The sequence below is a fragment of the Martes martes genome (genome assembly GCF_963455335.1).
Source record: "Martes martes genome assembly, chromosome: 3".
In the NCBI taxonomy this organism is placed as follows: Eukaryota; Metazoa; Chordata; class Mammalia; order Carnivora; family Mustelidae; genus Martes; species Martes martes.
Window position 1 is genome coordinate 195,483,227 of NC_137890.1, and position 26,779 is coordinate 195,510,005.

General features: G+C 41.5%; 1 protein-coding gene across 3 annotated transcripts in view; it reads left to right on the forward strand.

Annotated features, from left to right (window-relative positions):
• TFPI (tissue factor pathway inhibitor) overlaps positions 1–26,779 on the forward strand; it is a 68,638-nt gene that overhangs the window by 13,459 nt on the left and 28,400 nt on the right. For 2 of the 3 annotated variants that reach the window (XR_013966567.1, XM_080798935.1), the window contains exons 2-4: positions 9,799–9,894; positions 14,226–14,345; positions 20,696–20,893. Coding sequence is in view for 2 of the 3 variants with exons in the window: in XM_080798935.1 (XP_080655061.1) it covers positions 14,228–14,345; positions 20,696–20,893 (316 nt within the window). In the remaining variant the exon portion in view is untranslated. The remainder of the gene's footprint in view (positions 1–9,798; positions 9,895–14,225; positions 14,346–20,695; positions 20,894–26,779) is intronic. The other variant, XM_080798936.1, reaches the window with a different exon arrangement.

Genomic DNA, 26,779 nt, shown 5'->3' on the forward strand with positions numbered 1-26,779 from the left:
GCTGCAGCCAAAGGCACCACATGGAGACCAGTGAACAGGGACATCATGTGGCCCTTGCCCTGAGGCTCCATTTAGAGAAAGGATATGTTCAAAAGTGCCCATCCCTGGAAAGTGGCATATTTTCTTTCTCATGTCGTTGGCTCGCGATTTATCATGTAGAGACAATTAAACCAATTCCTGTGAGGGGAATGGAATCACCCATTAATGTGGATTAATGAAGAGTTTATTATTAATAAATTTATTCCCGGGGCGGTTCTCGGCTGTCTTTCCCTGAGAACTAGATTCTGAACAGACTGGTGATACCAATGAAAAGTGGTAAAGAATGGTTGTTAAAGGGCGCCGGGGGGGCTCGGTGGGCTGAGCCTCTGCCTTCGGCTCCAGTCATGATCTCAGGGTCCTGGGATCGAGCCCCGCGTCGGGCTCTCTGCTCAGCCGGGAGCCTGCTTCCCCTCTCTCTCTCTCCGCCTGCCTCTCTGCCTGCTTGTGACATCTGTCTGTCAAATAAATAAATAAAATCTTTGAGGAAAAAAAAAAAGCATAGTCGTTAAATATGCAGCAAGTAAGATAACGGAAACCGCAGTTCTAGGCGTCATAGATAAGGGTCAACGGGGGCTTGGCGGGTCGAGCGTCCCCCTCTTGATTTTGACTCACGTCCTGATCTCGGGGTTGTGAGGTCCAGCCCCGAGCAAGTGGGCACTGGCTCAGCAGGGAGTCTGCCTCTCTCCCTCTCCCGTCGACCCTCCCCTGCTCCTGTACATGCACTCTGTCCCTCTCTCTAAAATAAATAAATAAATCATTTTAAAAAGCTCAAAATATGTCCATAATCTCACTGGCCTAATCCATATTCCCTTACTAGAGTATATTTTTCTGCACGAACAACAATTTTTACCTGTATATTTCCTCAGGCCAACACTCCGCAAAGTCTTGCCCTTTTTGTCTTTTACGTCTGTCCAATTCATAAAATCCAACTGTGAATCCTTCAAAAGTTTAATTTTTTATCTGGAGAGAAAGAAGGAGCACTGATTTTTGAGGCATAAATTAGTATGTGTTGATAATTTCTGGATTCCAGAAACCCATAAATCCTTTAATAAGAAATTTTTAATACGTCTTTTATTTCATCTAGAGAAAATATCAAACCCTCATGTTTTTAAAAGCCCACGACTTCTTGATATTTTGAACAATCTCAACCTCTCATTCACCTAGAAAACTGAATCACAGCAGGAAAATCTACTTTCTACTTGTCCTTTAACAGCTGTCTCGCAGCACACACACACGTACGTGCACACACTTGGGATGTACCATATCCCTGTACCTCCCTACCCCCAGACAAAAAGAGAACATGTCGTTTTAATGGAATGTGCTCTTCTCTTCGGGCCAAAGTCAGCCCCTCTTCACCTGCTGCCCAGGGCCCTCTATTCATTTTATTTTTTCCAAGGTTGATTTGTTTATTTTAGAAAGAGAACATGTGTGGGAGCGGGGAGAGGGGCAGAAGGAGAGGGAGAGAGAGACTCCCAAGCAGACTCCCTGCTGAGGGTGGAGCCTGACGGGCTCAGTCCCAGGACCCTGAGATCATGACCTGAGCTGGAATCGAGAGTTGGGAGCGTCACCAGCTGGGCCCCCCAGGGCCCCTCTATTCATTTTATTTTTGTTTTAGCTTTTGTCTCCCTCTCTACTGGCAGAAACGTAAAACTATACCCTTCACAAAAGTCTCCCTTACAACGCTCTCCCTTGTTTTTCAGGATACACTCATAAAACGGTATCCTAACTTGCTGTTTTCACGGCCTCTGTTCCAGTCCCTTCGATAGCTCACCTGCTGCTGCCCACAAAACTAAACCAAATCCTCTGTAAGTTTGCAAGGGCGATGACAATGTCACCACCACAAAACCCCATGCATGCTTGTTTAGCTCTTGCCTTACTTTGAACCCTTTGTGCTTTAGACATTGTCGACTCGAAGCGCCCATTTCCCTTGACGTTCCTGCCGCTGTAGCTCGCCAGGTCTCCTCCCACTTCCCTGGCGACTTCTTAGCTGTCTTCTCAGATCTCTTTTCCTCTTTCTCATTCTGGGGGCTTTAGCTCGAGGGTATCCCTTTCCAGTCTTCACACTGACCTCGTAGAGTCACAAATTACACAAACTAAAGTTTGTAAACCCACTTGGAAGAAGAAGATGCCTGTTCCAGAGCAAATGCTGTGCAAGTACGTGTGAAGTCAGTTTCATCCACTCCACGAAGTCATGATCTTTTACACTTTGATTGTCACATTTCTGTCTCCAGCAGAGACACCTGCCCTGAGCGCCGCGTCTCATACTGGGCTTCTTGTTTCATGGCTTCTATTGTTAGGGTCCGTTACCAAAGGAACGAGACTGAGACAAGGTGAACGTTATTTAAAGCTTTATTCTGTGCCAAGCATTAGCAGTCAGACTGACCGGCCAGGGCCGTGTTCGAAGAGAGTGACCACCCCCCGCTTACAGGCTCAAGAATCGACTGACCGGTCAGGGCCGCCTCCGAAGAGGGCGACCCCGCCCAGCCTCGCAGACTAACTTTTATAGAGCAAAAGCCTGGCCACACGTAGGCGGCCAGTGAGATTGTAGCATTGCACAGTCATGCTAGGTCACACACGGGGGCCAGTTGAATTACAGTTGACCCTAGAGTAGCTGTTTGACCTAACCTATTACTCTGGTCAGAATTGGCGCTCAAATTTGGCGCCCCAAAGGCGGGGTTTACCTTCTTTGGTGGTTAGGGAGACAGTATGTGCGCTTTGCTGATTGGATGTCTCCGCCCGGCCCGACTCGTCCTTGTATTCTGGGCTGTTATCAGGGACCGGCCGACCATATTTTACTGGTTTCCCAGACTTGCCTCTAAGTAAGTTTCTCGCGGTGGGGGGTGGGGGGCGGGCAGGGTCCGTTTAAGTTTTGCTCCACAAACAACAAAATGGCCATTTAACTGAGATGGAGTCGCTCTGGCCACACAGGTCCTTACGCTATGAATGTCTCACAAACATTTCAAACTCAAACTGCCTCACACGGAGTTCGTCCCTTTCCAAAAGCAACACGTTCCTTGTCTTGCGCTTCTCAACTCACTGCCTGGAACGACTCACTGACACCTTCGTTAAATCAGGAACTGCAGCTGTCCCGGATTCTTTTCTGTTCCTCATCTTCCATGTAATTTTAACCATCAGATTGTCTTGAATTCACCTTGTATTTTACTGACAAATCAGCCCACTTCTCACCATTTCCACTTGCAATAATATTATATATCATATGAACCTCTCTCGCCGTCTCTCTCTTTTTCTTTAGATTTTATTTATTTATTTGAGAGAGAGAGAGGAGGGGCGGGAGGACAGAGGGAGAGAGACAAGTAGCCTCCTTGCTGAGTGGTAGAGCCTGACACGGGGCTTAATCCCAGGACCCTGAGTTTACGACCTGAGCCAAAACCAAGAGTCAGATGCTTGACTGAGAGAGCCATCCACGTGCTCCTTCAAATTTGGTCTTTAGTCAAGATTGTTTTTTTTTTTTTAATGTTTGTAGATGCAGCTTCTATTTCCTTTAAAGTTTGGAGAAAAAAAGAAAATATGATACTTTATAGACTTTCAGGCACCTTTTTTAGATGTTCCTTTGTGTAGACTTGTTCTGTTCACTGGGTCTTTGACTGCTGGGTGAACGTCTGTGTCCTCTTCTCAAGTGTAAGGGACAAACCCCCCAGGTTTTTTAAGGCCTCGACCTGTGCCCTTAGTGAATGTGCTCAGGTAAGGGTTGAGTCAAAAACCAACTTCCCATATATATGGGTAGAATGATGTAGAAATATTTACACAGTATTAAATATAATCACTAATGAAGTATATATTTTAAACCAGGAATAGAAACATTTAGGCAACTCACTAAATCAAAAATTATAATAATAACCATGGTAAAAATTTGTTTTGGTTAATGAATTGGACGTTTATAGGATTAGCAAACCAGAGAAACTGATTTTATCGTGCAGTTCCTTTGGTGATATTGCCTACTCATAGTCTCTGATTCACAAGGAAGATTAATATTTCAAAGACAAATACAGACAGATATAAGTAGTTAATATAGTGAATTATATTTTCCTGAGTTGGACTTCATCTCTGTCACATAAGTCTTGCTTATTTTAAGGAAATTTCTGGGAAAGTCTGGGATGGAGTCCTGCCTCTGTCGCTTACCAGCCAGCTGGGCATATGACGTACAAATCATGTACGTCCAACAGGAATCCAGTGTGTCTGTCCCATTGGCTGTACAGCATTATTGTCAAGATGCAGAAGCCAAACGATAAACAACCACTCAAAAAAAATGATAAAATACTACAAAAAATGATGTCTTATAATGATATCTTTCTACTTTCAGTATTTCTTAAAATAAATGTAGTGTATATTTCCATATAGTCAGAACCTCATGACATTGTATCTTTATTTTAATCTTATTTCATAGGTAAATAATCCCGATGCCAAAACAGTGTTTATAATGATGACTCAGTGCCCCAAGAATGTGGGGCCTGGGGGAAAGTTAACACAGCGATAGAGAAGGCCCTGACCTGACTTGTCAGAGTTTGGTGTGTGGCGATGTGCAGTCACACAGCCTTATACCTCTCTTGGGAAACTGCTGGAACATTTGCATTCCCACAACGTATTTATTCAAAAAATACTCTTTTCCTGAGAAAAGTCTGGCTCTCAAGCCTGTCCCTGAGATGGTGCAAGTTCAGAAACTGCATTCGTGAACGAGAGTGGGAAGCCTAGTAAAAATAGTTTTTAACAAAAATCCATTTTGAACTCTAGTCATTATGAATATTTGGAAATTTTCCATTGAAAATACTGCTTGTAAAAAATGAACTTCAAAACATAAAGAGAAAAGAGAAAATTATTATAATCCTTATAGGGGTTTTAATCTTTCTGCTTTCCCACCACAAGTTTTATCCTAATTTTTTCTTTCTTCAGTCATTATCCTTGGTGTTTGGGTACTGCAAATTGACACAAAATAAAAAGAAAACAAGGAAGCACACAGGTTAAAGATAAAAACAGGCTTCAGATGCTCGTGGGCAGAGGGTAGCTCCCCCAGGGAACAGTCAAATTGAGTGGACGGCAGTCAGAAACAGCAGGGGATAACTGTATTAGCCACTGCTGAGCAGAAAATTGGAATTATCCTTCAAGCTATTTCTTTTCTCTTTTCTGGTTGTCACATTTTGTCTGTCCTGTGCACTACGAAGACGCAGCCGAAGTGGAATTTCTTCTTGTGGACTTGGCAAAGTAGGCACTGATCGCGAGATGAATAGTAACACTTCAAGAAAGTTCAACAATACGTGAAAAAGAACATTTGAACTAGGAAGTTTAAATTGCATAAGCACCCTGCTGATGACACACAAATAAACACAGTATATAATTTTTCCAGATCAATTTAAAGATGATAAAATAAGGGGCTCCTAGCTGGCTCAGTCGGTTGAGCGACCGCCTTTGGCTTGGGCCGTGACCCCTGGGGTCCTGGATGGAGCCGTCTGGGGCTCCGCGCCCCTGGGGAGTCTGCTCTCCCTCTGCTCCCCCCCCCCCCCACCCCGTGCTCTCTGTCTCTCTCCCTCCCTCAAAGGAAGAAACAAACCTTCACCCGAGGCGGGAGCGCGCGGGGAGCGGGGATGCCGGCCTGGCCGAGCGCCCGCACGTCGTTCCTCGCCGGCCCATGCGCTGCTCTAGCCCCGGCGCCGCGTCCGGCTCTGGTCCGCTCCAGCCTCTGGGCGCTCCGGCTCTTCGAGTCCCGGGTTCCCAGCCTCGCGCACACCCGCGGTCCTTCCCTGGCCCCGTCCCGCCCGCCCGGCCGCGCCCCACGAGGCGCGCTTCGCCCGCAGACCCGCGCGTCCACCCGCCGCCCTCCGGCTTCCGCGCGCCCGGTGAGCCCCGAAGTGCGTCTCCGTCGGGCCCTGACCTCTCCCGGTCGGGGCTCCAGGTCCAGGTATGTTCTAGACCTTCCCAGAGTCTGAGGGAACATCCTCGCGGAGGGAACGCGCCACGGACAGGAGCCACGGTTGTGCACTGCGCCCAGGCGTCGTCCGGAGTCAGGTCCGGGACTGCGACCGCGGCCCTTACGGAGCCGGTCGCCACTCCGGGTCCCTCAACTCGACTCTCCTCTGATTCCTTTTAATCCTCACACCCACGAGAGCGGTTCTAGCAAAATACCCTTTTAGAAACGCGTAAACAGAGGCAAAGAGGGGACCGATGTCCCCTCCAACTCAGATAACTGGTCAGTGACTGACCTGGAATCTGAAGTTTCACGGTCTGTACCTTGTGCCGGGCCGTAAACATGTGCTGCGGACCGGGCGGCTTAAACAGCAGAGACTCGTCCTCGCAGCTCGGAGACCCGCAGGTTGGAGATCAAGGTGTCAACGAAGACTAATTCCTTTTGAGGTCTCCCTTCTGGGCTAATAGGTAGTAAGTCCTTACTCTGTGTGTATCTGAATCATAATTTTTCCTTTTTTTTTTTTTTTTAATGAGGACACCAGTCACATTGCATTAGGACCCACCTCAACCTCATCTGTCCCCAGTTACCTCTTTAAAGGCCTTATCTTGGGGCACCTGGGTGGCTCAGTGGGTTAAAGCCTCTGCCTTCGGCTCAGGTCATGGTCTCAGAGTCCTGGGATCGAGCCTTGCATCGGGCTCTCTGCTCATCGGGGAGCCTGCTTCCCTTCCTCTCTCTCTGCCTGCCTCTCTGCCTACTTGTGATCTCTGTCTGTCAAATAAATAAATAAAATCTTTAAAAAAAATAAAAAATAAAGGCCTTATCTCCAAATAGGACACAGTCTGAAGTACTGGGGGTTAAGACTTCAACATACAAATTTGTAGGGGGACACAACTGAGCCCACGACAGAGTCTCATTCCACACTCCTTCTGTTAACCGCTGAACAAATCTTTAAAAAGAGAAAAGAAGGAAGGGGGCGGCATTGGAGGGTGGAGGGAACAAGGAAGGAAAAACGGAAGAGAAAGAGAAAAAACGGAGGAAGGGAAGAAGAAAAGATATTATTGGGGATTATAGCATGGGACATTACTTGGATCCATTTGGTGGTTCTTGGCTTCCCTAAGGAAGGTAGCCACCTCTACCCAGTGAGACACTTGCCAAGCAAACCAGAGTCACCTTACAGGCAGAGAGCTTTGTAGACGCTGTCGAAGACTGACGGGTTGTTGGGAAGGCGTCTCGGTCTGGTGATAGGACCGTGAGCTCTGGAGTTACAGGGGGTGCAACCTTAGCTCCGTCTCATTCTATTCGGAAAAGTTATGCCCTTTTTCTGAGCCTCAGTTTTCTTAGGATGGGTATAATATTTCATACAGGTAAGATTTTTTGAGAGGATTGGAGTTGAAGTTCATAGATAAGCTTATATCCTCAATAAGTGAAACTCTCAAGGTTCTTCCCTTTTCCTTTCCGTTTCTGGCTCCTCCTCCTCACTTCCTAGAGTCATACAAACCACTTCCCTTTCTTTCACACACTTTCTCCTACTTGCTGCCATTTATTTTGATTGGATTTTAGCCATCATTCTTATTCCTCTTTTGATTTGGAAAATACCTACCACTTAAGCAAAATTTTATAAACACAAAATCTACTGTATTTACCTTTTCTTTTAAAAAAATTTAAGCAAATTTATCAATTGAAACATTTCGTACTTCCCGAAAAGGAGAATAAGCAATATGAAAACCACTGTTACAAAGAGAAATATGGATGGACGACCACTCCGTCACATTTGCTTCTAATCTCTTTATTTTTTGGTGGGACTGAGAGAAATAAATAAAACTGCACGGATATATCCAAAGATCCATATTGTAACCTAATTTTAGTCACAAAGTATATCCCAGTTAATTCGTTTATTCACCAACTGTTACTCAGTCATTATTTCGGGTACTAAACATGGAACTGTGAATGTTACATGAAGTGTCTATGCCTGAATGGAAAATACTTAGTGATGGAGACAGTGAACATGTACAAAAATAAACGTATAAGTGGTGATAAGTGCTATTCAGAAAACAAAGCAGAACATTCCCAGTAGGAATGTGAAATGGTACAGCTGCTTTGAAAAATAATCTGGAAGTTCCTTAAAATATTAAGCAGAGTTACTACATGATACAGTAACTTCCCTCTTAGTTATATACCCAAAAGAAAGGGAAACATATGTCTGCACAAAAACTTGAGTACAAATGTTCCTAACATTATTCATAGTCCCCCCAAAGTAGAAAAAGCACAAATGCTCACTAACTAATAAATGGATAAATTATGGTATCTCTGTGCAATGGGATATTTTCAGCAATAAAAAGAAGTGACATACTGGTATATGCTATACATGGACGAAGCTTGAAGACACTGAATGAAAGAAGCTCGACACAAAAGGCCATAGAGTGAATTATTCCATTAATATGAACCGTCCAGAATTAGGTGATATGTGGAGACAGAAACTGGGAAGCAAGGAGTTGATGGCTAATGGGTGGGGAATTTTCTTAGAGGATAATGAAGTACTCTAAAGTGACTGGGGCAATGTTTGTTCAATTTGTAGATAAACTAATAGCTACTGAGCTATTTATTTTTAAAAATCGAATTTACTAAAAATAAAAACTTGTGCTCATCAAGACCCGTATATGAAAAAGAAGAGATAAGACATAAACCAAGATAAAATATATATAACGTTTACATTTGGCATGGAATTTATATCTATAATAGATTAAGAACTTCTATAGTTCAGTACTGAAAAGGCAAAGAAACTTAAAAAAGAAAAACCAGGTTACTGGGGTAGAAAATGATAAGGAACCAGTGGTGGTTACTTTTTAAATCTGGTGCTCCAAGAAAATCTTCTGGGGGAGACGATCTCTGGAAAGGCTCCTAAAGGAGGAGTCTGCTGTTCCAGGATCTTGTAGAAGAGCGATCCTGTCACGAGAAACAGGAGTTTGAGTGTAGTTCACCTAGAATGAGTATGGTTTGTTTAAAAAGAAGCAGTTTCTTTGAAGCCAGGGGATTAGTAGGCAGTGTCCATAAAGCCAAGCAATCACAGGAAAGAGCTGAAGGGGGAGCTGGGAATGACTTACTGCCACCGTTTCCCTGGGTGAAATGACCCTGCCTCGCGATGATGATGATGATTCAGCAAAACGCTTCCCAGCTCCTGTCCTACGTCTTTAACTGCCTTTATACGGGTCCACTTAGAAAACGTAACTTCAAACACAACCTGTCCAGACTGAATTCATCCCTAATACGCACGCCAATCAACACTTATATTAATTTCCCTATTTGTGGGCCCAGCACAATAAATCACTCAGGATATACTTGAATTCTCTGTCCTTCATATCCTGTATTTACTCGGTTACTCAGTTTCCGCAATACCCAACTCAGAACGTCTCTCAGACCTGCCCTTGGCTCTGTAGCTCCACGGACGGTTCTGTTCATAGTTTCAGTCTGATCCTCTGCGACGTTCCAGGGCCCAGTTCCACTTAAATTTCCCCCTCTTGACGTCCTGCTATCCACGCTGGATTTTATTAAAGCACAGATCACACCATGCTTTTTAATATTTTTCTAGATCAGATAATCTACTGACTTCTCCTTAAATGTAACATTACTTGTCAAGGAATTTTCCAAAAATATTTTATGGGAAAATAGCCCCTTGTCATATAAGTTTGGAAATACATTGACTATACTCTCCCATAGAAGATACAATTGCACACTACTATAGTAAGAATCCTATAAACATCCTACAGTTGAGAAACCTATGTAAGGTTTTTAATTCAGACTTAAATATGTATTAACCCGTGAACACTTTTTTTTTTATGTAACAGCTAATAACATCTTGCCGAACTGATATTCTGAGAACACATCTTGACCTAAAAGGATAAAATTGACGCTGCAGATTAGCATTAAAGTGAATGGAAAATGTAAGTTCTACAACATAACTACAAATTATTCTGTGGGGTGTGTAAAATATGTTAATTAAAATGCATAAATTTTTAGAACTTGAATAGAATTTAATACAATGTAGCCAAAGTCATGTGTTTTATAAATCAGGTTTAAAAATGTGGTGTGCCTGGGTGGTTCACTGGGTGAAACCTCTGTCTTCGGCTCAGGTCATGATCTCAGGGTCCTGGGATCGAGCCCCGCGTCGGGCTCTCTGCTCAGTGGGGAGCCTGCTTCTCCCTCTCCCTCCCCTGCTCCCCCTGCTATGCTCTCACTCTCTCTCTCTGTCAAATACATAAATAAAATCTTTAAAAAATATGTATAAATTTATTTTCAAAGGTTATTTAACAGGATGCTGGCAGAGGTAAGTTTAGGATTTTTAGTTTGTTGCCCCCAAAATAAATACTATTTTTATTCAAGTTAAATAATCTAACTCGTGTTTGTTTTCCACTACTACGCACCTGGCATGTACAAAGATTCCTTGACCATTTATCTACGCATTTAACATTGCATTTTTATTTAGCTCAGTTGGTTACATGTAAATTCCTAAGGGTCAAGGCTTCCTCTAGGTTTCTTAATGTCTCTTTGTCTCTAACGTATTATTACGCACAATTAGTCACTAACACAACACATTTATATAATGTATTCTTGCTTAAATAACGTCTAATATTGAATTAGAAATTCAAGGGGATTAGCAGGATCAGGGCTCTCCTCCTGGTTCGTAGCTCGCACCTGCTTGCTGTGTCCTCACGTAGAGGAAGGGGTGGGGGATCTTTGTGGGGTTGCTTTTATAAGAACACGAATCTTGTTAAGACCTAATTATCTCTGAAAGACCCTACCTCCTAATACCATCACATCTGGGAGTTAGGATTCTATATAAGAATTTGGGGAACACAGATAATTCAGATGATAGCATAATCCCTCCAACAATGCTGAAGCTTCAAGTCACTTTGTTTATATATTGTCAGTATTTATATTATATTTTACATTGTCAGCTTTTATTAATTTTTGTCACATTTTCTCACAATGGTGTCAATTTTTCATTTCATCATGACTAATTATGTTAAGTATCTTTTAATATGCTTATTTGCCATTTACCTATAATCTTCCGAGAAGTGCCTGATCAGCCTTTAACCCCTTTTAGTTGGATATTTACTTGTAATTCCACATACATTTGCAATGTATAATCTTCAGATACATGAATTTCAAATACTTTCTCATGACTCGCCTTTCCACTGTCTTAAGGGTGCTCGTCTGGATGAGCAGGAGTCGATCTCAACGAGGCCCAGGGAACAGAATTTTACTTTCCGTTGGGTGCTGTCTCCTGCCCCAGGACCTTTGCCAGCCTCATCCTGAACATGTTCTCCGATGTTTCCTTTTTGAGATGATTGTTTTATCTTTCACACTCAGATCTTTGAATTCCTTGAATCTTTTTTTCTACATGATCCCAGGAAGGGTGGCAGGTGTTCCTGGTGGGGTCAGCTGTTCAAGGGGACGCGTGCGGAGAGGCCGAGTGAAGGAACCGACGCGTCGCTTCGGCTCAGCCCTGCTGTCTTGTCTGCGATTTCGCCGAGTAACTTAGAGATGCGTTTGGAGATGTTAGAGGGAATTAATGACGAGGATCTGTCCTGAAGCGGCTCCCCCGCTGACCTCTGCAGGCTGCAGTTCCTCAGCGTCCTGAGAGGCCGCACGCTTCTCCCGGGGTCTGCCGCGGTCCGCCTTCTGCTCGGGGAGGTTCTGCTCCCTTGACTTCAGGCTCTGCATCAGCCACCGTGGCTGCAGCGCACTCTCAGGGTTTAGGGTTTTCTCTGTCTGACACTCTTCTTGGTCTTGTGGAAGCAAACCCACCGTGGTCCGCTCCGCCCGAGCACCTCACCCTCGTGCTGAGATGAGCAGTGTCAGCACGACTTCCCTTTCCCGACCCTGAGAAAGTCCGTTCCACCGCCTCCACATCTGGGCTAGTTCCCCCCGGCAGCTTTCCACCTCGGATGCGCTGGCCCAGAAGAGAAGGGGGCACTTCCTCCACACTGAAAGCATCAGTGCTGTTCGCAAGCTGTTTGACTCTCGTCCATAAAAAGAAGCAGCCACACTGTTTTGAAGATTTTATTTATTTATTTGCCAGACAGAGATCACAAGTAGGCAGAGAGGCAGGCAGAGAGAGAGGGGAGGAAGCAGGCTCCCCGCTGAGCAGAGAGCCCGATGTGGGGCTCGATCCCAGGACCCTGAAATCATGACCTGAGCCGAAGGCAGAGGCTTCACCCACTGAGCCACCCAGGTGTCCCAGTCACACTGTTTTGAAGAAAGAATCTTTTAAGGTTAAAACCCTGGAAATAACAGTTCTATGCGTCCTCCTACGTAGAGAACCTGGGCTGCTCTGAAGGAGACTAAAAGTTGTCCACGCGGCACAGTAGCCTTGGGAGACTTCCAGCGGCATTCAGCGCCCCGACTCTCAGATCCAACCCAAACCTTCCCTTCTGATCTGAGATTTTCCACCTTCTCGGGATTGAGTAAACTGATGGCCTCTTGACCCAAACTGTCTGAACTGTTTGATCTGCTTCTGATCCTTGCAACCAAGGAAAGTCTGAAACGACTGAAATTAAACGACACTATAGGTCACTAGTTTTAAAGAAAGTATCTTGGTGGGTTGAGACCCCAATTTCTCATCAAGGTCGTAGGCACCCAACTTTAACCTGTTCCCTAAGTGATGGGATAGAAAATTAGGCTGTATTTTGCACTCAAAATACAACAGCGTTGTATACCTGAAAGAAACTAATGGAGACAGAAGAATCCTTGAAAAATATATTTTCTTTTCTTTTCTTTTCTTTTTTTTAAGATTTCATTTGTTTATTTGAAAAAGAGAACATGAGTAGAAAGAGGGGCAGAAGGACAGGGAGAAGCAGACTCCCTGCTGACCAGACTCGGGGCTCGATCCCAGGACCCTGGGATCAGGGCTTGAGCCAAAGGCAGATGCTTAACTGACTGAGTCACCCAGGCCTTCTGAAAGCTACATTTTCAAAAATAAGATAAAGACTAGAAGTTTAGCTGATTGATTCTTCAAAATTATTTATGTATATATATACACCTACATACATAGACACATATATATTTGTGGATTCAAATAGTTTAGGTAAGACATAGAAGGTATCTAACGTGGCTACTGACAGAAAATCAAATACATGTTAACACAAAGTGTTGTGAAAAAATAGGCTGTACATTTCACTAGTGATTTTAAGGAAGCTTAAACCCCAATGGCATTACTTTACTATTGATTATAAAGCTGCATACGCCGTGATGGTGTAGATGGCCACTACGGTTCACTCTAGGAGTCGACAGAGAATTCTCCAGATCGTTTCAGGTGGAGTGTCTGTTCCTGCACTTGTGAGTAGTTACTGACGAGATCTCTCTTTCCCTCCTGACCCCGATGACGTCCGCGGCTGGACATGTTCCTAAGCGGCTGCTCTTTCTCTCCCTGCGCCGTATGAACACACTCCCTTCTGCCTCGGAGTCCAAAGTACAAAGACCCTAAACACATTTCAGGGTGGCTTCCCATCGTTTTTTATTGTGGGTCTCCAAGTCATTTTGAAAGAGGAAGTCTCACTCTCCTGCTGAAGTCTGTCCCCTTCAGAGTGTCAATGTGTCGGCTTATCGCTTCCAGGCACTTTTCTGTGAACCTCTTTGGAATCAGATAACTCCCTAAATTGAGGGTGAAAGACGGGGGTAGAGGACTTGCTGGAACGCTACAGATTCCTTTTTTCGCAGCAGTTCTGTCTGCTGTCTCATAGAAAATCTGGGTCGAAAATTAGTTATACAAACAAATGTATTTTAAAGGAAACAAAGACAACACTTTGGAAAATGTCTTTCTTTTTGAAGAAAAGATCTGAAGCCACGGGAAAGAGAAGTCAGGAACTGAAAGTTGCACTAATGGAATAATGGAAAAATGCCAGGAATATTAAAATGTGGTTAATTCTGACTCACAAAGAATAGGTGCGAGAGAGACGTGGCAAATAGAGCTGTACATGAGAATGGGTCTTAGTGATACTTAGGCATGTTGATCGTTGTTATTTTCATTTGCATTTCCGAGGTTGAACTATGAGCTGCGTCCCTGAATATTATTAGAGATACGCGCTGCGCATTTGTGCATCTACCGTGTCGAATGCTATATACACGTGTTGTAAATATGACTCACGGAATCTGTGGACAGTGCACATTAAGTGTCATGGAAATTTACATTTGGAGGTCCGCATAGATCCCTACTAGTCTACAGATAATTTGACATTAACTCAATAAAGTATATCTGGGTTCTGTATTTCAGAGATGATTTATACAATGAAGAAAGAACAGATTTTTTGGGTGTCTGTGTATCTACTGCTTGATTGTGCCTCTGCCCCTCTTAGTGCTGTCCTTGAAACTGAAGATTATACAGATATTACAGGTAAAATATTAGAAGCATTCATATTTTTTGGCTAGTTAAAGCTCTCAATTTTGATCCCAAAATGTAATATGTTTTTCTCCATTGTGTGGGAAAATTAGCTCTTATGGAAGTGACATCCTTCTTGGGAAATGTCTTACATGTAATCTGTCAAAAAAAAAAAAAAAAAAAAAAAGCTTAGACCAAAAAAAGTCACATGAGCAAGGAAGACTTCTTTTTTTTTTCAGAAGTATCTCTGGACAGTTGCAAGGAGCAAAGTTCTGTAGAAACAGCTGTGAACCTTGGTGCCATTCTGTAGCTGGGAAAAGCGTGAGAAAGGGGAGGAAAGTACAGACATTCTCTTTTTGCCTTATTCTCAAGATAACAACTTCCGAGATGAGTCCAGCGTGAGAATCTAGTCAAACAGAACATTAGGAGATCTGGCTTAATACAAGTTAGTTCTAATCTTGTAAAGCTCTGTATCTAAACATAAAATATTAACAGCAACAGGACAAGAAGAAAAGTGTATAGTGATCATTATTATATATTTCTTTCTTAGCATTCTGTGGCAAATTAGTAAATTATTGGTAGAGATCTCGAGTCATTGGTAGTGGTGAGACAAGACAAGCAAAAGTGACAGCTTCTGTTGGTATGTCGACGACGTACCGAAGACCTCCGCACACATTCTTACTTCATACATCCAACCACTCTCGAGGGGGATTTTGTTCAATGTACTTCCCTTTGGTAAAGATGGAATAAATACATCTTATGTGCCTGAGGTTGGTAGGTACTGGGGAAGCAGTGATGACTCAGACCAAGTTCTCAAGAATCTCACACTTCCACACAGGAGACTTAAATTGCCACTGGAAATAAAATATTGTTATAAGAACTTCCTAAAGATGAGACACTATTTAACAAAGTGAACACTATAATGTGTCTTATAAAATGAGGATCTGGGCTCTAATTCTTCATTTATCTCACTTATCAAAAGAGAAAGTTTCTAATGTTCCGGAAGCTGAGAAGAGAAGGAATGTAGAGAATAAAGTCCTGAAAGGGGAAAAAGCAGGCAAGCAGTCTTGGAAAATGGGAGGAGAAAGGATCCCCAGTATTCGCCTCATCTGACGTCTCTCAGTTAGGCTGAGAAGACGCGCGCCGGGTAACCCGAAGCCTCCCGACACTGTGAGGCTGAAACGGTCCGCCAAGAAACTGGAATTAACCCATCCGTGATTCCGCTGGAGTTTAAAATCTCTCGATAAATTCAGAACAAACCAAAGCTTTCTGGCTAAGAAAATATATATTTTTTTATCTGAAAGCTAGACGTGAAGATCACGAAACTGGCTGCACAGTCTGAACCAGTTTTGGGGTTTCTTTGCTTTTGTTTTGCTTTTAATCTTGAAGTAGCATGATCCCGCATCAGAATCAATGCGATTTTGAAGATACCACCTATCACACGGTGCCAAGGTCATGCCGTCCTCCTATAGCGGTGGGCCACTTCCTGGCATGGTGCACTCTCGTCTTAGAGAGAAACAGGCAAGATTTATCACTTCTCTCCCAAGGCGATAGTAGGCTTTTTCTTAATCAGCCCAACCAGCAGGGAGGATGAAGTACAATAAACGTTTTGATAATAAAAGACATTAGTGATAAGCTCTTTTTTAAAAAATTCCCTTAGAGCGAGAGAGAAGCTTCGCAGGGAGCACTGGGAGGAAGACAGGTGTCTTTCGTACGATTCACGATCAGGCAGGCCTGAGTTTGCGCGTGGGGTTTGCCACACGGTCGCGTTGCAGAATTAGATGAGTTATGTAAATGCTCTGACTCCCAGTGTCTTAGCTGATATGCACGTGATGCAAAAACTGCTCATATGGTCGTTATATAAGCTGCGCAGAAGCGCCTGGCACGATTTCTGGCGCAGAGAAGGCAGAGAGCGTATGGCTGTGTTCTTCGCTGCCAGACAAACCAAATCTTTTCGTGAGAGGATCAAACAGCATGTAGACTCTTAAATAGTAAGTTACCTTAAAGCTCTTGGTTTCCACACAAGTTCCAGGAGAGTGACATGACACGTCCCCGAATATTATCATGAGCCTGCTATCCCACGTCCCGGGACGGGGGAGGGGACAGTGAGACCTAAAATGCAAAAAGTCAATTATAAAAATGATACACTAAACACCACAATTCTGTTCCTGTGGCGGCATCGGGTCAAATTCCCATCACACGGCCCTGTACATGTCTTCTAGTTACGTGGGGTTAGGCGGATCCTTGTCAGTAACACTTCGCTTAAGTCTCCATTTCGAGCCTCGGGAGAGCTGTCCCTGACCCTGCAGACCGGCTGAGCTCTCCGAGCACCTTGAACTTCTTGAATGTTTGTAAGTCTTCAGTGTCCACAGGCTACGTGATGGGGGGCGCCACTGCCCCCCAATGTACTATCTTATCTGCCATGACCGCACAGCGCCTGGCCCATGATCAACACAGGATTGTTAACTTTCAAGGAGATTTATCCAAGGTAAGAAACGAAAACCAAGACAGACTCCCATCCCTTTGGGTGGAGCGGTGTGGCACCACACCCGAGAGACCACACCTCATCACTCCCCCATTTCAGGGATGCTCTGCCAAGCGTGGGTCATAGGCTGACTGCTTAAAAGAGTATTCTAGCATGTGATTCATCTAAGAAATACATTAAAATGCAAATGGTAAAGATGAATAATTAGATAATAAATTAATGAACTATAGTTCTTAGTGTTTCGCTTGGGAAGTTGCTATAGAATTACCTACCTTTCATAGCTGAAACATTTTCAGTTTTACTAAGGTCAATTTGAGAAAAAATGTATTGAGTGTAAATTCTAGAATTAAATCTTATGTGCTAGACCTAAAGTGCCCGTTGAGGAATCTCGGTCGTGCAGATCTCTGGCAATATCACTTGACTACGAGTGTGGGAGCTGTCTGGCCTAAGACTAGGTGGGGGTCAGTTCTACAGCCAGTGCTTGTGGTGCGAACTGAGCAGTTAGTTTCCACGGTGCTGTTTTGTAATTTGTAAATGGAGAGAATACCTTTCGAAGATTGGTGTGATTACTAAATAATATAATCACCAAATGTCTGGGGCACAGTACTGCGTAAACATTAGCTAGTGTGACTACGACAAGGACAGAAACGGGCACCAACTTTGACTTCCGTGGCGGACGACCACCACTTGGTGGCACAATCCTCAAGAGTGAGTTGAACTCGGTGGTCCAGGCTTAATAGAGAAAATGTACAATACAAGTCCGGCAGGATGAAAAGTACTAGCAGGAATATCAAAAGTCAAAACCAGAGGGATTAGCCATGAGAAAGAATCTTATATAAGTTACTGTTTATAAAAAGTAGTTCGCCTAAACATCTACAGCAGCTCAGGTAGCAGGTAAAGCCCCGCCCGGGCGCTACAGGTAGAGAATTACACTGCGGGCACCTACCTGAGGTACCGTGTCTGTAAACGTCTGAAGTCACGTTGATGTGGGAATCGGGGACCGTCATATTGTCTAAGGAGCGCTCTAGGGATTTCTGAAGTAATTGTGTAGAGCCACATCATTGAGAATACCAGATTATTATTATTCCTGGCTCATTTCTCAAAATTAAATAGGTGACTTCTGAGACTCTGTCATCTGATTCTAAGATCAGATATTTATAGAACTGACGGTGGGTCAGATTTTTATCGGTCGCATAAAAATGCGTGTAGAGTGTAAAACACGTCGTGCCCGTGCACGGATACTTGCCGTGGGTCTGCTCGCAGTAAAATGCACTGTAGGGTCTTAGATGCCAAGTCTTCTAGCTTCTCACAGCTCTTAGCAAGTCACAGTGTCAGTGACCGTATTCTAAATCTTCAAGAAAGAGAATGTAAGCAGGACTTACAATTATTCGCAAGTGTACTACTACTCTGAAAAGGCTTTTCGTTATTTTTTATTTCAAACTGACAATTGTAATTTCAGTGATGAATGGAAAGCACATATTTTTTCATTAATCACTTTTTTATTTATATTCACATATTTATCTATGGAAAATATTTTTACCAACTCTCTAAAATGCTACTTTATATATAATGTGTATATAAGTGCTATAATATATATATATATGATGAATTTCTATAGAGAAAAGTAGTTGTGTATATAATTCAAAAAATAAGAATTTCAGGGACATCCAAGAACATTTAAGGAAAATTATAATTCTGGAGTACCCATATTATTAGGTGCCAGAAACTTTTGATATGCCTTGAGAGATATTTTAAAGCCAATCATATTCAAATAAGTTAATCAGCATAAAATATCAGGTACATAATTGAAAAGAAATGAGAAAAAATTGTATATGTCAATAAATGGTTATTGACTCATTTTGGTAAGCTATTTACATATGTGTTATAGAGATTGATTGGCGTTAGGGACGCTATGTAATTGGTATAAAATTATTTTAAAATATCATAGAGATAAGACTCAAATTATAGGAAGCTGAAAACGCACAAGTGCGCAGGTGCATAAAATTCAACATTAGTTAAAGGTTTGACTAGTAATAATTAGCTAACCTGCTAATTAGCCAGTTCATGAAAACTGTGTTTGGTGCTGAAAATATCCGTGTCTTTAGTAGATGAAGATCTGTGTGTCATAATAAATCTCTGTTTTATGTTATTCTACCTTATCAAATTTGGGACCTGAAAATTTACTGTTCTATCATTTCTGTCAGCTCAATTTATTTCAATTGAAAAAATTGTCCATTCGGTTATCCAAGAAATCAAAATGATGATTTGGCATTTTATAAATTGAACTTTGATTTTTTTTTAAGTTTAAAAGTTGGATGAGTGGTTGAGATAAAATTCACATGTTCATAAATAATTACTGTGAAATGAATAATAATGAATAATAATAACTTACATATAGAAAGCTATATTTTTAACCCTTCTAAGATTTCAGGGCTTACTTATCATTTTATGACCCATATAGAAATTAACAAATAATTCCAATTATTTTATCATAAAGAGTTCTAACACTACTGAAATGTGGCTCACACTTGACATTAACTCGATGTAGATCATTAAGGTAACAAAAGCTGGAGGGTAGAAGAAATTTAATAAAATTATCTAATCCAACTTTTATGATATCTGTATCTTCTCTTTCAAAAAATTCACAGAAGTTTTAAAACTATAGGACATTCAAAATTGATTTCCTTCTAGGTGGTTATATATTCACAAACTTGTTCTTTTATTTAATTCCTTTAAAATGTCTCATATATTTTAAAATTATGACATCCATTCATATTTTTTCAAAGTAAATTTATAGTGCATTAAACTCCTTTTGCAAGATACCCAAACTTCATCAGTTTTATTTTAGCAGTATACTGCTGCCCTCTAAAGGGCAAATTGGCTTAGGTCATTTTAAGGCTTCACGGTCCCTCAGAAGTGATCGTCGTGAATACTGAAAGTCTTAGAAAATATAGGCAATACTCAAAAAGTATAAATAATATTATTTGGTCTTTATTATTCTGATAGTACCAACCACAATTTTCAGTATCTATCTCACTGATAGATTCTATAAGCAAATGCAACTTACTTAAAATTGGTCCTATATTATTAGACTCTGTAAAACTTAAAAATTTAAATCGAGTTTTCTGTATACACAAGTCCCTTCCCAAGATACGAAATTCCTCTGTGACTAAAATAATGGTTGGATATTGAGGGGAAAAAACTCTAACTCAAGATCAAAAAAATTGCATCATTCTATTTTAAAATATAGACAGCATCAATTTTTTCTACATTGCTAAAAACCAACCATGGTAAGTAAAAGAATGGACCATGATATATATGTATTTGTAATACTAAACACCAACGTTTTCATAATTTGGGAACGGCTTAATACAGTGTGATAATACTGTATATGTGTGTGTATATATATACACGAACATGTGTATACTGCTGCTTTTAAAAAGTTGTTTGTATGTAAAAAATGACGCAATTGTGGATTAGGGAGAGCAAATCAAAGAGCTGCCCATTAATGTCTACCCCTAAAAACTGCTGAACTTAAAAAGATGTCTCTACTTACTTGCAGTGTCAACACAGTGGTGACCTTACGACGACTACGCATTTCCATGCTGGTTGACTGTATACGTTTAAGCCAAATCCCTGACACTAGTCTAGAAAATTATTCTACTCTTAAAGTTTAATTGTTGATAAAATATTTTTCATTTGGTATGTTTATAAATGTTATTTACCTTTTTGATAATTTTAAATAACTTGTCCTGGTTTCTTCAGCCTGTGTTATTTCTGTTGTGCTTTTTAAGAAAAATCAGGACAGATGGAAAAGGAAATAAAATACATTATCACTGTGTGGATGAAAGGTTCCGTATCTTTTATTTTTACCTTGTAGATGTCGAGTTGCCGCCACTGAAACTCCTACATTCGTTTTGTGCTTTGAAACCGGATAACGGCCCATGCAGAGCCATGATTACGCAATTTTTTTTCAACATCCACACTCAGCAGTGTGAGGAATTTATGTATGGGGGATGTGAAGGAAATCAGAATCGATTTGCAACTCTGGAAGACTGCGAAGAAAAATGTATAAAAGGTAGGTTTCTGGAGACACTTATCACCCAGGAGCCTTGGAGCTCCTTTAACTTTTAAAAGAAGTTTAGGGTTATCAGATCTAATTATAGATTTGATAATTTTAGGAAAAGAAATTAGAACTATTTGAACATTCCAAGGAATATTGTTTTCACATTTTTGGCATTCATGTTCAACTACCGCTTTTCATTTTCCATATCCATTATTACAAATTATATTAAGCCCCATTTGTTATCCTATATTTTTCTCCATAATAAAGAAAGGAAAAAAACGTTCAAGTTCACTGATTTTATATCTGCAGTGAATTGGGTATAATACTGCCTCCTGGGCAGCTGTGAGTTGTCAGGAAGGAAATTGTTCGTCACATTGACTTAGTCTTCCCTTCATCAGCACAGTGAGTAGCTACTCACTAGAAAATTCTAAACTACATCAGAGAGCGTATATATGAAATATACAGATATTTCATATATGTATATATACATATTTCATATATATATATTTCATATATATATTTCATATATATGCTCTCTGATGTAGTTTTTCTTCTTTCTTTATTATGGAGAAAAATATAGGATAACAAATGGGGCTTAATATAATTTGTAATAATGGATATGGAAAACGAAAAGCAGTAGTTGAACATGAAAGCCAAAAATGTGAAAAAAAAATATATATATAAAAAAATATATATGAAAATTAAGTCATTCTCTACCTAAAGAGAATGGAAGAGTGTGGAAAAGAAAATAGGAACCTTACTGACCCCTGTAGACTTTACGAAGCCCAACTTTTCATATTTTTATTCTTCAAAGTATAACGTATTATATTATTTTTCAAGTCATACCTATTATTTTTCAAATCATATATATTATACTTTTTTCAAAGTATAGCATATTATATCGCTGGTAAGCTTTATGAAACACTTTTATTTTGCTTTGATCCTACTAAAACATTTCCCCCTGAATTTTACAAACTATAATATGGTTTTATCTCATCTCACTGAGATAAATTCCAGACAATTGCTGGTCAAACTTTGGGATGCTTTTATGTCTGCTTAATTCTTCTGAATTGTGAGCTACTTACAGGATAGGAGAATCTGAATTGTCTCTGTCTCCCCAGTGTCTCGCCCAGACTTCCCCACAGCACGTTCTCAGAGCTTGTTCAATCAAATGGCAGCACTACAGAGAGGGCGTCTTCAGTGACACGACGTGTCTTGCTTTTTGCAAAACAGACAGTTCCACATTCTCACTTTGAAATGCTTTCCCAAGTGGCTTTTACAAAATAGCCTTGGCTTCACGATGCTCCCGGCGTGTGGGAAAATCTCACCGTGGTGGAAAGAGAGAACGTCTCCCGTGTGCGGCTCTGTGAGGTGCTTTTCTGTATGTCCCGGAGGCGACAGAGAGGGGTTGATGCGATTGATTCTTTCCCTTGAGCACTTACTCCTTCCTTCTCCTCCGTACAAGTGCGGAAATGTCACTAACGCAGACCGAGCACTGGGGCTCTTCTGTGGGGCCTCTGGCCTTGGTGATGGCCTGGCCGTCTTCCATTCAGGGGGCCTCGTTCCCGTCCGTGCCGGGCCGGGCGTCCGTCCGTGTGGAGGCGACCGGCGCTCGGCTCAGCACCTGGGCGGGAGGCCCGTTCGCCGCCTTCTCTGGGATTCTCAGCTTTCCCTTTAGCGGCCTGAACGCTCTCATCAACTGGCCTCTTTCCGAAATGCGTGCCTGTTTCTTCCACTTCACCATCGTATGAAAGTTACCCTTTTCTCTAGAAGTGGACCAAATGCAACCGCTTGGCCTTTCAGTGAGCACCTCGCCTCTAGTATCTTCTGCAGCGTCACTCCTGCCCACCACAGAGAGACGAGGCTCCGGCCTCCATCTCCTTATCACACCTCCCGAGGCCGCTCACTGCTTGAAGGCAGGAGTGTTTTGGGGAGGAAACTGCTGTGAGGACGTACCGTGCGTAGAGAGAAGGGACTGCCAGGCTTTAGAAAACCACCTAAAGAGAAAATTCTGTCTTCAGCTCTGATGGAGTAGCTGAAACCGAACTTTCTCTCATAATATGAATGACTCGAAAAATTGGACAAAATATATGAAGCCACTGTTGGCAGGCATGGATCAAAAGGGAGCGCGGGGCTGTGACCTCCCAGAGAAGGGAACCACGTCAGGTGAGTCCGGCCCCCCCAGCTTTCTGCATGAAGGCACGTCCGAACCACAGCCACGGGAGGGGAGCCCAAGCCCAGGACGGTGGTCTCCCTGGTAGAGAATGTGGAGGTGGGACATTCGGAGACTGAGGTCACTGGGTTTGGGGGCATAATAAGTGGGAGAGAATGGACATATGTTGAGAAAAAGCTAAAAAGTCAGGACAAGAGTCCCTTTGAGTTTGTCGCTGAACAACAAAACTGCACACATTTGGCGAAATTCCCTAAGTTTGAGGAAATAATTACAGGGATTTGTAAATGGAACGCCCCAGAGCACCCACATGACTGAGAGAAAACCCGATTATATACATGACAAATTTTAGGAACTGGCAGATGATTTTAGAAATCTCATTGGATAAAAGGACAGTGTAAGTATTTATACACACACACATACTGGCAATGAACAAATAGAAAATTAGACAAAATTTAAAAAAAAACAATTCAATTTAAAATAATGGAACATAAAATTCCTTTTTTTTTTTTTTAAGATTTCATTTATTTATTTGACAGAGATCACAAGCAGGCAGAGAGGCAGGCAGAGAGAGAGGGAAGCAGGTTCCCGCTGAGCAGAGAGCCCCATGCGGGGCTCGATCCCAGGACCCTGAGACCATGACCTGAGCCGAAGGCAGAGGCTTCACCCACTGAGCCTCCCAGGCGCCCAGGAACATAAAATTCTTAATGATGGATTTAAATAAAAAAGTGCATAACATTTACAATGAAATCTATAGAACATTGTTAAAAAGCCATTGGAAATAAAGAAGACTTTAGTGAACACAGATATAAAACAGTAGATCGAAAGACTCACTTTAGTTGAGATGTAAATTCTCTGCAAATGGATCTGGAAATTTTATCCTATGCCGATCAAATTCCAGCACATTTTTGTTTCCATATTAATTAGTCAACTCTGAAATTGATACACAATACAAAGGACCTAGGATGGCTAAAATAATTCTGAATAAAAGAGCAAATTTGCAGGACTTTATCTGATTTCGATTTTTTTAAAAAGATTTTGTTTATCTTAGAAAGGGAAGGAGAGGGAGGAGAGAAAGAACTTTGAGCAGGCTCTGCGCTGAGCTCAGAGCCAGTGTGGGCCTCGGTCTCACAGCCCAGAGACAGTGACCTGAGCCCAAGCCGAGAGTCGGATGCTAACAGTCTGAGCCACTCAGGGGCCCCAGACTTTATCTGATTTCAAGAGTTATAGCTCAGCTGCCAAAATTGAGCAGAATGACGGACAGAAGGACAGACAGAAATCAATGGACTAGAATAATCCAGAAAGAGACACCACCACCAGAGTTAACTGACTTTCAGTGAGGATGGACACATTATGTTATGCATAGAATAACAGTTTAATAAAAAGTGATAAATGGGATAAATGCTCGTTTTGTTTCAATCCTGAATGTTGTTACTCTCTGAAGCTCAGTTTCTTCCCGTGCACATTGAGGATGTGATGATCACATAGACCAAAATCATTAATGCTCTGTATACTAATATTTATATCACTTGCTCATGGGAAAGATCCTTTCAAGCAAATAATGTGACTACAGGCTTGAAAGCACTTAAAAACATTAGAAAATAATGACATCAACATGTTGTCCTTTTATCCTGCCATGCCTGTTAGTGTCTCTATCTGCTGAATTATATATTTTTTCATTATGCTCACAGTAATTTAAATTTTTGTGCACATGTAAAACACACTGCTTAGTTACTGTGATAAGATATAAAAATTATGGAAGCAGCCAGTGAAATCTCTCAAAAGTGGCTCTCTTTATGCTGAGAACCTGATTGTTTTACAGTGAACCAAGATCAATGTGATTATTTTGAGAAATTTTTGGTTGTTTTTTATTTAATAGGTGTTAATTACTTTTAATTAGTTAACATTCTGTTGGCAGAATGTTATTAAGTGTTTCATTCTAGAAATACATATCACAGTTTTTTTAAGAGAGAGAGAGAGAGTATGTGTGACCGAGCGGGAGCGGAAGGGCAGAGGGAGAGGGAGAGACAACCCCAAGCAGGCTCTGTGCCCACCAGGAGCCCGACAAGGGGCTCTGTCTCAGGAGCCTGGGATCACAGCCTTAGCCAAAATCAAGAGTTGGATGTTTAACTGATTGAGCCACCCAGGCTCCCCCACAATTCATATACCACTTTAAATGTTTTTCCCAGGTAAAAGGAAGACGGGATAAGGATAGGAAACATAAAATCGAAATATGATTTATATCTTATATTAAGGCTTGAAAGCTGAAGTTTTGTATCATTTGGGAAGACCAGTGAGAACTCGATCTCGTCAACTGCCATGCTTGAGAATAAAAGCATAAAAGCAAGCCGCGGATCTCAGAGAATAGGAGCTACGGCTGTGTTTCGTTTGCTGTGTGAGCACAGCTCTCCTTTTGCACATAAAGTTGTTTTATTAATTTTTTACAAATAGGGATAATATTTGGTGTATTTACCTATCTAATAATAGAGACATGGATTAAGGTTAATAATTTTTTTAAAAGAAAAGTTAGGTTTGTAAAATGGCTTCAATTACATGGCTTTTAAAATGATTATCTTTCGGGTGAGTTGTTTTTTTCCTATAGCCTAAACAACATTCTCTTTGATTGTTAATTTTGGAAAAATAGCTGTAATGTAGCGCGGGAAATTAGAGAATTAGTTGTAAAGATCAAATTATCAAATTCTCATTCAGTTTTCTAGCCAGTCAGCTTCTACAGCGTGGCTAAAAGTGTATTTAGTTTCACAGGATTTCATGGACTCCGGAAACAGGCGTAAAGGCTCTCGGAAGCACGCGGCTTACACTGCCTGCTGTTTTACGGGCTGGACTAGTTGTGACTTGTGGCTTTTCGTGGGGGGTTTAGATGGGAATTTTCCCCATAGGGAATTAGAACATGTTAAAAGAACATGTTAATATTCCTTCTTTCTCTTTAACTTTATTATTTCACGTTTTGTTTGGAACCATGAAGACCTATTCAGTCATAATGAGAATCTTCTGACCATACAGTCCTTCCCCCCCCCCCCGCTTAGAATAGTTTCTAGGCCGACTTCAACAAATAAGGATCATTAAAAGTTAGTCTTAGGGCACGTGGGTGGCTCAGTGGGTTAAAGCCTCTGCCTTCGGCTCAGGTCATGATCTCAGGGTCCTGGGATCGAGCCCCGCATCGGGCTCTCTGCTCAGCAGGGGGCCTGCTTCCTCCTCTCTCTCCGCCTGCCTCTCTGCCTATTTGTAACCTCTGTCTCTGTCAAATAAATAAATAAAATCTTAAAAAAAAAAGTTAGTCTTAAGCTCTTACTCTTTGGTCCTCAATATAAGAGAAAAAGATGCAGAAAGAATAGGGGGTTAGTAAAATTACTAAAATGTGTTATGTAATTACCAATTAGTTAGATCTTAATTATATTATAATCATAATAAGATATTTAAAATGTGAATTCACATATGTTATGCTCTAAATAAATCTAGGAAAAGATAATTTGGATTATTTGCTATAAAATTTATCTATTTCTTCATACTGACATAATATTAATTAAATAAATCTGGTTAAAAAAATAAAGCTGGTTGGCATAAATACCAATTAAATAGGGTATCCATGTTATTTTCAGAATCCTCAAAGATAATCACTGCTATCACAAATATATTTAAATTCCAGCATGCCAAAACAAATATTTGAGTTAGTTCACATGTACGCCAGCTAAATTAATCCAACTTGGAAT